Here is a 17,009-nt window from a genome sequence, read left to right on the forward strand (position 1 = left end):
CAAATAGCCCAGAAGTACCATCTGTGGGATGACAAGGTAGAGATCTGAATGTTGGATGTTCAAAACAGTTTTTAAAAAAATCTTGCTTCAAAGTGCCAGCAAGATACCAAGTTTCAGTTTTTCAACTCCAAGTTATTTTATTATTTGGACTTTACAATTGCTAGATTGGCAGCCCTAGAGTCTGAAGCTTCATATAAACCCCCAGGTGTCCCTCTTGCTACCACTTGCCAGTGTATCTTATGCCATGATGACGTTAGACTATCAGGGAGTGAGGAAAGTTCAGTTCTTAGGCCAGTGATTAGATGGGCATTTCTACTGAGACATCTCCCCACTAGGAATTGGACTTTCTAATAACTCATTTCACACTGGACACAGAACAAACCTACAGATCATATATGTACGGTCACTGTGGACCAGGATTACTTTAAACTGGTGACTTAGACATGAAGGGCCAAATACCTTGTTACCAATTGCCTTAGTGATTCGTTATCGTTAATCGGTTAAATCTGATCTGGATCTGTCCCTAGAAATATGCATGAGGCTTTTTTGGATAAGCGAACCTAACACCGATGATAGACTTCAGCCTATTGCAATGTATTCAGTTAAAACTCAACCAACTTTTTTGATTAGAGTGATACCAAAATGAGCAGGGCAAAAGCAATTAACATGACTATCCTGGTGTATGTTTAGTAGAATCTCTGCATTCCTTTTCCATTTTATTCTGTTCACTACCCTCTCATCTAAAATGTAAATACAGTATGTTGGCTCTCAGTACTTTATGGTTGGCAAAAACCCCTCTGCTTTGTACTCTTGAATTTCAGGCATCCAAAAGGTGATACTTGTGAACGCCAAAGGAATTTGGAGGCTGCTGTTAGCATATCATTAGTTTCCCAATGACCCGGAATGTTCATAAATATTCCTTTTTGCCCCCCTGCTGCACAATTTCCATCTCTGCAGCATACATTCGCACTTGCTAACAGTGTAGATATAAATAGATGCTAGCTAATAAAGTAGGTCTATTCTTAGAGTTACATGGCAAGTCTTTTATTATCCCTGTCTTGCTCATGGCAGTTCTGATGATAGATGTGACCTGTTCTCTCAAACAGCATTCTGTGTTTCATTAATTACTTTGGTGAATGCCTGTATATCGCTGTGCATTTTAAAGAGGGTTCCTTTTAATAATTGGCTGAACCATTATTCCTTTAACAGCTGGTTCTCTTTGTGTTTCTCTTTTCTAGCAAATGCCAGATGTGAATGTGACCTGGGATGGAGAGGGCCCCAGACAGCTGCAATCCATCGACATCTCTATTGCTGTGGCAACAGACCGAGGTCTCATTACACCAATCATAAAAGATGCTGCTGCCAAGGGAGTACAGGAAATTTCTGCATCTGCAAAGGTAGGTCTCAGATGTACAGTAGGTTTAGGAATATCATGGCTGTTTAGCTTCTTTCAGCCAAGTGTATGGCATGACACAGATGAACATGAATGATGATCTTAAAGCAATTTTAAAATGGTCTTTAAAGCTGCTTTAGTGGTGTTGGGATTTTCAAATTATTATTAATATAGTAAGTCTCTGCCGTTCTCTTAGCATTCTTTTTTAAATGCAAAGATAACTTAGCCATCAAATTCTGCAGTGAAATCCCAGCTAAACATGGCTCACTACAGCCTGTGAAATTGTGTGTCTTAATCGGAGTGATAGATTAAAAAACAACAACAAATAAGTAATTTCAGATTTTTTAGTATTTGCAGGCGCTAGGTGGAGGTGGTTTGTTTTATTGTAATTATTATATCCCTTGTTCGTGGCTGTGACCATTTGAGCATTCAATGCAAGTCATGAATGGAGTGGCTTTAAGGTGGCTTTAAGGCTTGAAGGTGGCTTTAAACTAGCTCTGTACTTCCTAGAGCTGCATTGTCTTAAGCCAGGTGTAAATTAGAGCTATTTTCCTTTGTGGCAACTGATGCTAGGGGACTGTTGTGGCAGTTAGGAATTGCTTGGACTCAGAGATCCCCAACTACACCCTCTTGCTGCAGAAAGGGGGTAGTGGCTTAGGAGCCCTCCAGAGGGCAAATCCTAACCAAGCAGATAAGCAGTTATGGATTTGTAAAACTGCCCATGTGCAGGAGTGAATCTGCCTCCACATATGTAAGTTCATTCTGTTTCAGAGCTACAAGAATTACAATAGCTTTGTTTTAACTGCATGGATTTTTTTTCTGCATAATTGCACTGAAAGAAGTAAGAATTAATACTACTTAATATATGGTCTTTAAATAATATCATCCCACAAAATGTACATGCAGTGGACTTCAGAATGTTCATTTTGATAAGTGTTGTCAAGGACACCCACACCCCCCCCAAAATATAATAATTGCTAAGGCCACGGTTTAGTCATGGGTATTTTTAGTAAAAGTCATGGATAGGTCACAAGCAGTAAACAAAAAGTCACAGCCAGTGACCTGTCCATGACTTTTACTAAAAATACCCTTAACTAAATCATAGGTGCTGGGGAAAGTGGGGTGCTCCAGGATGCTGGTGCTCTTGGGGAGGGAGTGCTCCGGCGGTCACTGCTCCTCTGTGAGTGGGGGGAGGGGTGTTCTGGTGGCTGCTGCCGCTCTTGGGAGCGGGGTGACCCAGGGCCCCGTCACCGCTGCTCTTGGGAGTAGGGTGGCCCAGGATGCCACAAGTGCTCTGGGGCAGCACCCGGGACCAGATGCCTGGGGTCACTGGAGCAGCAGCCGGTGTGGCTGGTCCCAGGGCCGTCTCCACCCAGAATCCGTGACCTCCATGAAAGACTTGCAGCCTTAATCATTGCTAAATGAGAATGTTTTGTTGGATAGGATACTGAAGTCACTTCACTGATCCACCAGTTAGCCAAGGAGCCAGGGTAGCAATATAAAGCTTTAAATTCACCCATTTACCTCCACTTCAGTGTTTTGAGGGTTTATATTGTGTTTTAACTGCTTTCACCAAGAGGTGGCCAACTTTCAGATCTCCCTTTCTGTGGTACAGTACATAAAAGTACATTGAACCAGCTTGTGAAGTAACAAGGTGAAAACTCCAGTTATCAATAGAGTGTGGGAAATGAAACTTCTATTCCTATCACAGACACCTAGCAATGGGATGCATTATTGCAAACCACAAACCAGTATTGCAACACCTCTGAGGTGAGGATAGAACACTAGCATAATACTTACAAATGCGATGCTGTTAATTTAAACATTTTTCATCTCAACTAGTAATTCCTATTAAATGTGGTATGCATTACCAGCTACCGAGTGTCAGTACTTCAAAATCTACCATGAACAAGGGCTGCAGGATCAGGCCAACTGTGAATATCCACATAGAAAAGTATAGGAATAATTTTGGTTTGCTAATTTCTTACACTTCTGCTCTATGTTGTTGAAAAATATTCTTTTATTTTATTCTATAGTGGGAGGTTGTGAAACCTGCGGCAGCTTCTTTGATAGTTTCCCTTTATAGGTTGGCAAATGCTTCATCTGATGGCTGGGTTATATCTGTGTCCCATATTGCCCCATGTTAATTCTGCCTTATTTCCAGGTCATGTGCATATGAAATCATCTTGCTTTAATCATGAGTGCTTTTATTACACATAAGCAGTATGATAAGCAGTATGCTCATGCTATCCCTACTGTATGGACAAGAACTGTTCCCAGGGATGTTGTTCTCTGGTTCAGTAACTACTCTAGGATAATTTTTTTGCCATGCTCAAATTTTCTGTATATCTCTGGCAATTTTTACATTTATAGTATGCTGTCATCTTTTTATAATAGCTTAGGTATGCTTGAGTCATTGTTCTTGAGAAAGATACAAGGATAGTGCAAACAAACTTGGTCATTCTGTACACAAGCAAGGAAAACCAACTTGTTTCTGCTTTGATATATTGCTATTCTAGTTTAAATAATCTATTTGGTTTTTTGTTTAGTCAGAAGCCATTAAACATCTTAATTCTTAGTCCTTAGATATACTCATTAGATGGCACAGCTTTTGAAAGCTCTTGACTGTAACATGCCCTATGAGCATCTACAAGGTACCAAGAGCATCATCAGAGATGGGATGTTATTAGAATCATAGAATATCAGGGTTGGAAGGGACCTCAGGAGGTCATCTAGTCCAACCCCCTGCTCAAAGCAGGACCAATCCCCAATTAAATCTTGCCTATTTCCCTTCATTCTACACCTCCTCTAACTCCTGTCCTATCCCAGTTAGGTTTAACTCATAAATTGTATCATTACAAGTTTTAGGAATTTTTCTAATGGGTTTTGTCTCTAGGGAACCTTAGCTTTTACTTTTAGTGGACAAAACCCATTAGAAAAGTTCATAAAACTATTTGTTCCACTTGACAGTAACACATTCTATACAAGGAAACTATGCTGAAATCAGTGTCGGCCTGCATTTGTCATTCTTCTCTTCTGGGTGAAGGTAGAGTTGTTGCAAGATAAACTTTCACCTTAAATTATGAAAATGAGATGCTTTATGGCTAGAGAGACAAGGTGGGTAAAGTGATATCTTTTTATTGGACCAACTTCTCTTGGCTAAAAGGACGAGCCTTTGAGCTTCCATAGAACACTTCTTCAGGTCTGAGAAAAGTACTCAGAGCATCACAGCTAAATACAAGGTGGAACAGGTAAGGAGTTATCACCTTTCTCAGACCTGAAGCAGAGCTCTGTGTGGCTTGAAAGCTTCTCTCTCACACCAACAGAAGTTGGTCCAATAAAAGGTATCACTTTGCCCACCTTTTCTCTCTGATATCTTGGGACTGTCAACAGCTACAACACTGCAGATATACCTCATAGTTGTGATAAAATTAATTTAAATCCTGTCTCAAGTTGTAATTATGACTTTATCATAAATTACCTTGGGCAGATGCCATTGTTATCAATGGAAGTACGGCCTTATATCAGAGGCACATTCAGTGGCACTTGTGTTCATAAAAATACTTTATGCTTATATAGTGTTTTACAGTTTCAGAATATTGTACAAACATTAATCTGTAACTTGATAAAAACAGCTATATCACAAGGGAGTTGTGAAGATTAGTTCATTACTATTTATAAAGTGCACATGATTCTCTGCAAGAAGGTGCTGTAAAAGTAAAAAGTATTAAAGCAAGTAAGCAGAGTAAGTATTATGCACATTGTAATATAGAGAAGCTGAAGCACAAATGTAAGTGAATTCCCCAAATTGACATGTGCTGGAAGTAGGGCCGAAGGCAGCTGGCCTGCTCAGGGTGTCTTTCTCTATCTGAGCCTGTGGACCAGGCTCTGACTACCTTGACTGTCCTACAGGAGTCACCCTTTTAGAGAAGACTGACAGCAGAAGCAACATCAAGGCAGACAAAAGCAGATAAGAAAGTAGGAAATGTCTGCAAATTTTTGATCTCTTTAGTAGAAAAGCGGACTATCTGATGTTTTGCACTGCATGCAAAGTTCTAATTCGTAAAGGAAGAAACATCTAGAAGCATCACCACGTATGGAGGATAGAGAGAGCTTGATACTCCTGCAGATTTTCTGTAGGCAAACAGGTGACTATGAAAGAGGAGTTTGGCAGAACAACAGTGCTACATAAGAGGTACCCCCTTTGTAATTTAACTAAATCATTTACATCTGCTAATATGCTGCTCTTTGCTCTGGATGATCCAACTCTCCATTTCTACCTTGAAGCAAACCTAAAATCTACCTTCTTACAGTATAAATACTAGAACATATTTTAATTGAATTTACTGAAATTTGTTTTGTTTCTGAACAAATTACACACAGCTTTTCCTTTTCATCCTTTGAGTTTTTCAAAGCAAACCTCCAAAAAACTAAATGAGTGGAAATTCTTTGGGCCACATTCTGATGCCCTGACACTGAATTGTACCTCACTCTTTGAGCAGTCCCTTCAATGTCAGTAAGAATCTTAGAGTCTGGTCCTCTTCTCTCTTTCTCCAAGTTGGTATTGAAACATTTTTAGCCTATTGTAAGACATTGTTCATTTCACACTGGCTATTATAATATAAGTTTTTGAAATGTAATGTTGCCCTCTGTAACTTGCCCTTTTTCATAACAAAAAATAACATTTTCTCCACGGGAAAAAATAAGAGCCTGAAAAAGGAAAGGAAAATGGATTTATAACAAAGGTTATTTATTCAGATGTTTAATGTTGCATTTTGAACTGTGGCTATCTGTAAACTCATTGTTTATGAACTCGTTAAAACTCCAAACTATTATAATAAGTAAAAACATTTATAGAGCTGTTTGGCTTTTGAATCCTTTCCTTCATATTTGTGAAGTCCCTAAGATGGGTGTAACATTAAAAGATGTTTTGTAGTTAGGATTTGTTAATATAACACACTGCATTCTAATCACAACCATTCACAAAAGACTTTCCTGCTTCTCATTCATGTGTAGTACAACATGCAATACCTTACTGAGAGTTCTTGTAAGCTTTTGTTATAAATCGTGTTTTCCCATTTGGTATCATTATGGTAGTTTATTTCTAAATTTCATTTTGTGAGCAATTTAATGGCTTAACTGTTATCACTTCTCAGAGAGAGATTCTGTCTCAGAAGTAGTTTCCAAAAAAACAGAAATACTTAATAATCCAAGAGGACTGACTGGTGCAAAGGACTAATGACAAAATATATGTTTATCCTTTAGGTCACTGGTTGAAATCTAGCTGAAGTCACTTGTGACTAAACAAGACCGTTTGGTAGCGTGTGTGAAATGAGTTGATGATTCTCAGAGACACATGGTGGGTGAAGTAATATCTTTTATTGGACCAACTTCTTTTGGTGAAAGAGACAAACTTTTGAGCTACTCAGAGCTCTTCTTCAGGTCTAGGAAGAGAAGAAGAGTTCTGTGTAGCTTGAAAGCTTCTCTTTTACCCACAGAATTTGGACCACCCACCTTGTCTGTCTGATATCCTAGGACCAACATGGCTACAACAGCACAGTAAACAACAATTAATGAGTTGGATTCATTTTCTAGTGGGCAGGTGACTGCATCACCAAAAAGAAAATCACCATATCTGGCACTAATTGGACAGATTTATAAGAATTTTTAGAATTTAGAGACTGAAAAGACCAGTTTGACCAATTAAACATGTTAGACCAACCAGTCCACCTCTATATGGCTAATGCAATATTATTTGCTACAGTTTGTATTAGTGCTTTGTCCAATTTAATTCCAAGCGATTGGGCTTGCACCACTTCCTGAGAGACTATTTCACAGGCAAATGGATCTTGCTATCAGGAAGTTTTTTCCTGATATATAGACTGTAGTTTCCTTTTCCAAATTTGATACCATTGCCCCTCATTCTGATATCCCTGTGTACTATAATAAATAATTCTTCCCCATCTTTAGTGTTTAAACATACCAAATGTTTATAGACTGTTAAGTTTCTATTCTTCATCCTCCCCAGTTATCACTAGCCAATTGTAGACATATTTCTCTCTTTTAATCTTCCCTCATAAATGAATCCTTCCAGCCCTCTCAGTATTTTGTTACTTTTCCTCTAACCTCCCTCTAATTTGTCTTATCTTTATGATGATGGGGTACCCAGAACTGAACTTGGTATTCCTGGAGCAGTCACACCATCATCTAGGACTATTATCTCCCAGCTCCATGATTTGGAGCCTTCATCTGTGTAGTTTGGAATTATATTTGGCCTTTTTGCAGCCGTTTCTCATTGAAATCTCATTTTAGATCTGTTGGTCACTCTTACCCTGAAGTTTTTCAGTAGTGCTGCTGCCACGATTTCTTCCTCCCACGATTTCTTCCTCCCATTGAGCATCTACATTTGACAATGTTTTTCTCCACCTGTATTAGTTTGCTTTATCCTAATTCAAATATCGTGTAGTTTTCTACTCACATTTCTGATATTTCTGGTTCCTTTTGCATTATTTCTCTGTCCTCACTGTAGTTTCCCACTACTTCCAGTTTAGTAGCCTGTATGAATTTCATTAAGTAAGACCAGTCCTTAAAACTGATCCAGAAATGCCCATTAGAAACCTCCCCCAACTCTATACGTTGCTGGTTATAATTGCCCATTGCTCGTGGCCAGTATTCAGTCCACTCGGCAAAGATTTTGTCCAAGCAATTTTTAAACTCAGTGCAAAATTCTGTACAAAAATCCACATAGATTACATCCATATGCTCCCCTCATCCACAATTTATCCCCCAAAAATTGCCAAACAAGCGTGATTGGTTTTCTTCTTTATGGAAGAGATTCTCAAAGGCACAAAGGGCAGTTAGTTACCATGGCAGATAGGTGCCTAATTCCCATTTGTGCCATTGAAAATCTCCCACATATCTCCTTATATTCTCCTTCTTGACCTTCCACTAGAAAGACTGAAGTTTGGATGGTCATAGAGACTGCATCACCCTCTTAACCTCTGTGGCTGGCTGGTTCAACAAGGTCAGAGTTATGGTACAATGGCAGCAGAGCATGAGGAAATTTGAACAGCCTCTGTACCTGTTCTGTGCATAGTGAACTTTATGTCTCCAAGGCTGTTGATACAGTATTGTTCACATACACAAAATTCACACAAAAAGCGTCATGTCACTGTCCCTTATTCGTGGATTCATTCTCTGTGGACTTTATAGAAACCTGGTGTCCTGAGGGGCGATTTGAAGGTGTTATGGATCACTTAAGGAAAGGGAGGTGAAGTGACTTGCCCAAGGCCTCTCAGCAGACAGGAAGAGAACCCAGGCCTCTGCCCTAAACTTTAGATCATCCTGCCTTACCTAGGATTTTATGTTTTTTAACAAGAAAAGCTTTCAGTTTATTTCCCATGACTTCTGCAGTTAAAGTAAATTTTTAGACCTTTTTCTTCCAAATAAATCCCACATATACTGTTATCAGAACACTTTTATAAAGGGAGCAATGTAGTTTGAATTTTTTTTCAATCAGTTTAACTAAACCTAAATATTCCTTCATATCTGATGAAACTGTGGGAAATCCATCATTTGTTTTGTTGCCTCTAGCAAGGAAAAAGTATACAGACTGCATTCCCTCCACTCATATTCTTGAGATCTTTGTGTAGATCTGAGCCCATCTCTCTCTGATTTTTCAGGAAAAAGCAACTGTTTCCAAAATTACAATCAGAGGGAGATGGGTTCAGACCTGCACTAGAATTTTGAGAATATAGATAAAGGCAATGCAGTCTGTATACTTTTTTCCTTTCTGTAGGTGACAAAGCAAATTAATGTATATAAAAATACATCTAATTAAAAAAATTAAGATGAAGAATAAAAGCAATACTTAGAGAAGGGCAATAGAGGTAGGGAGGGAAGGAAGTTCGTAGAGAGGAGGTGTTGGGAGCATGCATTGAATAGGATCAGTCAGATAGTTTCAGGACAGCATCCCATATCTCTGAAAGCTTTTTCCTGGGTATTTGTTACCGTATTCAATTCTTTCCATGGTGACCACGCTTACAATGTGTATGCTCCAGTCTTCAGTTATTGGTCGCTGTTTGGATTTTCACTTTTTTTAGTGCTAGTCTTTTAATAATTATTAGTACTCTGCTAAGCCAAAGTTTTTCAGATTTATTCAGCATCTAACGAACATCCGTTAGGTTCAAAATTACATGTTTAGTTTGCAACACAGTTTTGATAGAAAATAATTAATTCTGCAATTAAGTTCTGCCCAAAACATATGGACGTAGGAGCATTCCCATAACATATGGGATAAGTTAGCACCTGCTTAACCACAGAGCCAACATTCTTCTGACTTAATCCCTCTATGACTCATCTCCCCATCTATAAAAAGCGGGTAATATCCCCCTCCCCATCTCCCATGTGTTGTGAGGATGGATTAATGTTTGCGAAGTGCTGAGAGACTATTGTGATAAATGCCATAGACAAGCCCATTTGAAAACTAATAATTCTGCCTTTAGAGCAGGGTATGGATAGTGTGCAGCAAATAAGGCCTTGGGCAACATGCTGAATAATGAGGAGAAAACAAAATATTGAGCAGAATAGCAGCTCATTAAGTGAGCACTGTCCATCCAGTATACTGAATGAAATAGGGCTCCTATGGGTCAAACATAGTATGTGATCATGTAATTAAAGACTGTATAGTAATGTGTATGCAGAAGGGGGCTAAATTAAGGCATTTCCTAACTTTTGAGTGCTTGACATTGCAATGTTAATAATATTCTTTTAGTGTATTTTTTGTGTGTACTTCCCTAGGTTTTTAAGAAAGCAAACTAGAAAAAAACCAACAAATTTAATTATCTGACATAGATTCATAGATATTTAGGTCAGAAGGGACCATTATGATCATCTAGTCTGACCTCCTGCACAACGCAGGCCACAGAATTTCACCCATCACTCCTAAAAAAAACAAAAAAAACCACAAAAAAACCTCACACCTATATCTGTGCTATTGAAGTCCTCAAATCGTAGTTTAAAGACTTCAAGGAGCAGAGAATCCTCCAGCAAGTGACCTGTGCCCCATGCTACAGACATCATATTGACACACACTCAGTTCATCAGCAGGTTTCGCTCTCTCACACAGACCACTTCTACTGAACTAACAGAGTAACTGATAACCTACTACTTCTATTATCCTGTGTGTGGACCAGCCCTACAGGAAGATGGGACACTTTGCCAGTGGGTTTCCCAGATATTTGCTTATAGCAGAAGAATGGTGAGACTCAGGAATCGTGGGTTCCATTCCAGGCTCTGGAGGAGGGTGTGCTGTAGTGAGTACAGACTCTTCTGCCTGTTTTGCCTACACTTGATCCATTCTGCTCTATCCTCCCCAACCTGCCCCTGTTCCAGTCCTGACTCATCCACATCCCAGGGCCCTCATCCCAGTTCTACTCTCCTTGCCTATCCATTCCCAATCTCTGCTCAGGAGTCTCATCCAAGTCTCATTCTCTTTGTCTGTCCAGTCCTAGTCTCCACATCCAGGCTCTCTGTCAGAGTCTCAACCTTTCTTTTGAATGCCGGCCAGTGCCAGTTACCCCTTCCCGCTCCTCATCCAATCTCTCTGGCTACCAGTCCTAGTCTTCTTCCCCAGACACCTCATCCAAAATGTCTCACCCCTCACATCTTGCACAATTGCAGCAGCTAATCATTTTCAATGTCATTTTTAAATAGCAAAACTATTTGCCTCAAATATTTGTGTAGACCAAAAAGCAGAGAGGGAATTTTACTAATATTCTGTGTGAGCGGTATAACTTGGTCTGGGATTTTATTTTCTATCTTCACTTTCTTAGGCTCTCGCAAAGAAAGCAAGAGATGGAAAACTGTTACCTGAAGAATACCAAGGAGGATCTTTCAGGTAATTTTTTTTTTTACCAATTTAATAGATACAATATGAGCTTAGAGCTACGACTGGCTCTCAGATATTCAGATGTGCATTAACATGTCACATTATAAAATCAGCCAATGTATCTGTGAAACCACATTGTGATTTTGAAAAGAGATGCAGTGATCTACACCTGCAAATTAGAGAGGATAATCTAGGCCTGAGATTCCTATATCAAAAGAAGAACCCTCACAGTTTTCAGACAGGTTCACCTTGATACAGCCAAGTCCGTTGAGAGGAGAAAAAGGGTTTTGGCTTTTATTTTGCATGTCTGTCCATCTGCAGGAGATTGTTTGTTTATTATATTTAGTAGTTAAGAGAACACAGAGTCAAATATTTACTTTATAATGTAAATATTAAGCTTTAAAAAAATTAAAATGCCTTTTTATTGCAAAGACTACTGCAATGTAAACCAGTGTAATCTCGCCTCATTTAACCCAGCCTTGCAGAAAAAGGTCTCCAGCCAAACAAAAGCTGCTCCATAGCTGGGAAATAACCCTCCTTAGTCCACTCTGATCTTTGAGATGTAAACTTCAAAACTTAAATGGCACAATTTACATGTATTTAGCAGTTATCCCCCCGCCCCCCCCCCATTTTTTTTAAATGTACAAGAAGAAATTAAATGATTTGTGCTAAACAAAATGTTAACATTTAAATGCAAGGCAATACAAAAGTTAAGTTTCCTAACAAATTTATATTGGCTTCCTTGAACATATGCTGATTGAGTTTTTTGTGGCTTAATGTGCATCTTAATGTATTACACTTATGAGAAACAGAACACTATTAAACAGAGAGTGGTTAACGTTACTGTGGAAACCTGAACTTCATGACTTTTTAAAGTGATTAAGTGTGATTTTTTTTTTCAACTGTGCAGAATTATGGTATTAACACAAATCTTTGCATTTACAATGGATAATTGGTGACTATATTACTAGTGTGTCTCAGGACATTTTTAAAGCTCTTTTACAGAGAGAGATCCGTTAATATGGGTAGTATAATTGGACTACACCAGCCTAGAGCACAGAACTATTTATTTTGCATGGTGTTTTCAGGCTGAAGCAGCTGTCAAAAGAAAATATCTCCTAGATGATCATAAGCATTTCAGCAGAAAAAGCTAATGGGAATCCAGCAGTGCAGGGATGGATGTCCTCATTAACAGAAATGGCTTTAGCGGGGGGAGAAGAAAAAACACCACCACACAGGTTTCAAAGGAAGGATGATAAATCTAAAAATAAATGGAGGCATTGGGCTAGATCCTTCTTGTAGCAAGTCATAAAGTCATCTTGGGGTGGTATAGAGTCACCGTAATGGCTTGTATGCCACCTCCAATGAGTGAAATAGGGGCATGCCCTTGGGAAACAGGATAGGACCAGGGTTTACCTGTGCCCCAATGATACCCAGCTGCTGTAATGGTACACTGGCATTACCATTAGCCTTTGTAAATTGAAGCACCCCTCAGTTACATCTGGGGTCCAACCTGGCACACATCTGGCCCAGGCTCAGGTGAGGTGCAAAGCTGGCTTAAAGCTTGCACACTCCTCAGCAGTGGTGTGTACTCATCATCTGACCACAAGGATTAGGGCTTATAGATTCTATATATATTTGCATTGAGGCGCAATAGCTAGTCCCCTTCCTCCCTGCACTCTGCCTCTTTCATCTTTGTGCTCGTTTCTTTATCATACTTTGGTGAAATATTAGACAGTAGGTATTCTGTGAATCATTAGAACTTCGCTATGGTACAGGAGCTGAATTCAAATGCTAGATAGAGTTTTGCATCATATCTTTTATGTGCTTCCCTGCATCAGGCAACACCTTACTCAGCAGATAGGATTCATTCATAGGAGACAGCAGGCAGAGATTTGACTGCTGCCATCCCACTGGGTTTATTCCAGGGTGAGGGTCACTATAAATTGAAATCAGACTCCCATTGTTAGAGGCTGCAGTTTTGATGTGCTGAATGGGCCTTTTCACAGATGCCTGGAACTAGGCCTCCTGTTCAGCCCATACCTCTCATTTTTTGGGCAGCGCTAATCTGTCTGGAGGAAGAAGAGGCTGCCACTGCAAATTCCCTTAGTAGTGACTTTTCGACAGCTGGGTGTATCTCGGTTGTGTGACGATGCGGTGATATCTTCCTGTAACACGTACAATATGTACATAAACTTTTCCTCCTTCCTTTAGTATTTCCAATCTGGGCATGTTTGGCATCAGTGGCTTCATTGCCGTCATAAACCCTCCTCAAGCCTGCATCCTAGCTGTGGGGCGAGCTCGACCCGAACTCAAGATTGTGGAAGATGAAGAAGGGAACGAGAAACTTCAGCAGCATCAGCTTATGACAGTGACATTGTCAAGCGACAGTCGGATGGTGGATGACAAACTGGCTTCAGTGTTTCTGGAATCCTTGAAAGCAAACCTAGAGAATCCGATACGACTTGCCTTACATTAAACTGATCAGGGATTGGCTACTTCTTTGGCAAAATACAGAACAAGGTTACAAACTGTTCCCCTCTCCTCCCCCGCTGCCCCAGAGAAATAGCGAATACTAAGCATGAGGGGGACAATTAAAATATTTAATTTATTTGAATTAACTTGAAAGACTCTTCAGATCCACCTGTGTGACCATTTCCAGCTCTCAAGTTTTATACTGTAAAACTGAAATAGTTAAATATTAAAATAGAGTTAATGCATTGAAGTTCTTTCACTGCTTAATAGCAACTGCACCAAATTTAAACACATACGTTACTGTTTAGTTAGAGAAGTTGAGAAAACCTTGGGACATTTGAGTGAGAAACATGAAATCAAAAAGGGAATAAGACAATGCTTTGTTTAAGGACTAAACTAGCTTTCACAGTGAGGAAAGCAAACGGCATGACTAAGCAAGATGGCCCTATAAATCCCAATCATCATTAAGAGAATCAAACCAGCTACCAGTTCAAGCAATTATTTTAGCTATTTAAATATGTGAAGAGGGTTCAAGCTAAAAACTTCTGTCAGAGTTGGGTGATATAAACTGTGAGAGCTCTGAGGTTTTGACAAGGATTTTGCTAGGGGTTCTACTTGACACTAGATAAGTTACTTTGGTTTGGTGACACATGACCCTATATAAGTTGGTTCATGTCACAAACACAAACTCAAACCAAAGTTTGGTTCATGTCACAAACTCAACTGTTCTTGACCTTCTACTTTCCTATGAGCTTTTCCAGATGAAAATAACAGAGGGCAGAAAAATTCTAGTGCACAAACCCCAAAGTACATAATGGATGTAAATGGAAAAACTCAAATAAAATAAAATATTAAATAGCCTATTAGCATCTAAAAGCTGGATTTGAAAATGCATTTAGCATTAGATTAATTAAAAACACATTTAAAGTGTGTGTGGGTATGCACTTCAGTATTTTAAGGTCTCTACTTAATGTAGTGTCCCATAATGGAGACAAATAAATTTAATAAATGTGTCAGTAGGAGTTTTGTCATTTACTTCAAAAGAGCCAGGATTTCACCCCAGATATTTTTATCATTACAAACTTTCAATCTGCAATAAATTGTGAAAGTGATACTTTATTGTAATAATTTATTGGGTTAAAAAGTAGTCATGAGTTACATTAAATAATTTAAACATTGCCCTGTATCAAAATTTAATTGGTGTGTCCTTGTTTGACTATCGCAAATTGTAATAGTGCTTTTGCAGTTGTTCCATGGTATTGTTACCTGATGTGTAACTGAAAATTTAAGTATGTTTTGCAGACTGAATACCTTAATGAAAAATGATCTTTCTATCACATAGTGGTACCAACTTCTTCATCAGACCTGAGTGGTGAAAGTCATGAAATTTTTGAAATTTGCATGAAATATGAAATTTTGCATACTGAACATTTTGCTCAATAAATCCCTTCTTTGAATGGAATGAATGAATGTATAATCACAAAGTGAATATCATAAGTAGATGGATACTGAATTCTAATTCAGTTTGAGGCTGAAGAATAGTAGCCTTGTATTTGGATTAGCACAATGGAATCCCTATTATGATAGTTTACTGTTATGTCATATGGAAACAATGGGGATTTCCAATGAAATAATTCCAATGAGGGGATCTGGTGACAACATAAGCCACTAGTGCCCCATTCAAGTCCTGGAGTCTGTCACTATTAGTGCCACCATATTTTGTTGTATGTAATTCACTACACCAATTTGTTCTTTAAGATCCAAACTTCTTAAGTATTTATTTACTCACCAAGTTGTTGCAATACTTACAATAGTAAGTGTATGTCTAAAACTTATGTCAATGTTCAGGTTGGAGTTTTCATGAAACTAGTTTGCTTCTTTAACTGATATAGTGTGAATGATGCAACATGAGAAATTTATAAACTATCAATCTGACACTGTATTTCTGATTACTTATATAGGGTTTACTATGCTATTATTCGTATACCCTTTTCGTATTGGCAGAATTTTGATATTGATAACTGAGATTTTCAAACTTGGATGCTTTTTAGGTTCTTAATTTTTAGACACCTAGACATATATTTTCTGATTTTTTTCAGAGGTGTTGAGCAGCCCCAGGTCCCACTGAAGACAAAACATCTACATATATAGTGCCCATGGTAATAATGAAGTTGAATAGATTCTAATGTGTTTGGATAGCTAAATTTAGTCTGCTTAGTAAAATTCGCCCTGTGATTTTAAATCTGGTATCTATTCTTCATTTCCTGTCCTAAAGGGAAAGTGGGGTTCATGTGTACTGGTCAACAGTTGTATGTTCCACCCCGCAGGAGGCCACAGTTCAGTGGCAGGCAAAGTGATTCCTACTTAAAATTTATACAGTCAGCATAGTTTGCAAATCGCTTTGGGAGCCACTGGAAAATGCTTCTATCATAGCCATGCAGATTAACTTCAGTGTGTGACATGTAGCTAACCCCTTCACAGCATGCAGAATGGTTACCTGTAAGCATCCCAACGTTGTCACTGGATTGAAACATAGTTGGTGACGTATGATATGTGCTGCCCGTCCGAGTGAAGAAAGTCTGAACAAGTGAAAATGTCTTGTGGTTTCAACCTAGTTCCAAGGAAATGCGTGTCCATATTACAGAGTAACCACACGATTTGGCACAGCAAATGACTGCTACAAGAGAAATGGAACAGCAAAAGTGGTGCTTTTTAGTATTAAAATATACAGCAAATATTTCATTCTGAAAAACTTAGATTTAAAAGTATTGTGGATAAGATGTTTCAGAAGTGTCTTAATGGTTAAAAATTAAATTGTTTTACTTTAAATAAAAAGCTTCAAAAGTATCATACCTCATGCGTTGTTCTTTGTGAATTTACCGTTATCAATATCTTTGTCATATCTAAGCAAGAGACTCATGAAGAAGTGATCCAATTTCGTAGAAAGCAGGAGTCAGAAAATTGAAAATAGAGATCTATGAACAGTGTACTAACATTTTCTGCTGGGAACATGCTTCCTGGGAACAGGGATATGCTTGAATGTTGTGGTGGGGGGAAAGAGTTCCATACAGCTTTACTTTGAAAAGAGAAATTGAGAAAGAGGACCAAAAATAGATAACATATTTTGCTTCAAATGCATTCTGTGCTTGACAGCATGTCAGAAACAGTATGTACCTTCCCTATACTAATTAATTCCTAATTATGTTATCAGTGTAGATGACTTTCTTTCTGAGACTCTTTTTTTAATCTATT

At 38.6% G+C, this 17,009-nt stretch overlaps 1 protein-coding gene across 5 annotated transcripts in view; it reads left to right on the forward strand.

Moving 5' to 3' along the window:
- Positions 1-16,604, forward strand: part of PDHX (pyruvate dehydrogenase complex component X) — a 97,790-nt gene extending 81,186 nt beyond the window's left edge. For all 5 annotated transcript variants that reach the window (XM_084630471.1, XM_084630472.1, XM_084630473.1 and 2 more), the window contains exons 9-11: positions 1,239-1,397; positions 11,227-11,291; positions 13,497-16,604. In XM_084630471.1, the coding sequence (XP_084486597.1) occupies positions 1,239-1,397; positions 11,227-11,291; positions 13,497-13,761 (489 nt within the window). In that variant the 3' untranslated portion in view covers positions 13,762-16,604. The remainder of the gene's footprint in view (positions 1-1,238; positions 1,398-11,226; positions 11,292-13,496) is intronic.
- The last annotated feature ends 405 nt before the right edge of the window (positions 16,605-17,009 follow it).

This window comes from Lepidochelys olivacea (assembly GCF_965140295.1).
Source record: "Lepidochelys olivacea isolate rLepOli2 genome assembly, chromosome: 6".
Lineage (NCBI taxonomy): Eukaryota > Metazoa > Chordata > Testudines > Cheloniidae > Lepidochelys > Lepidochelys olivacea.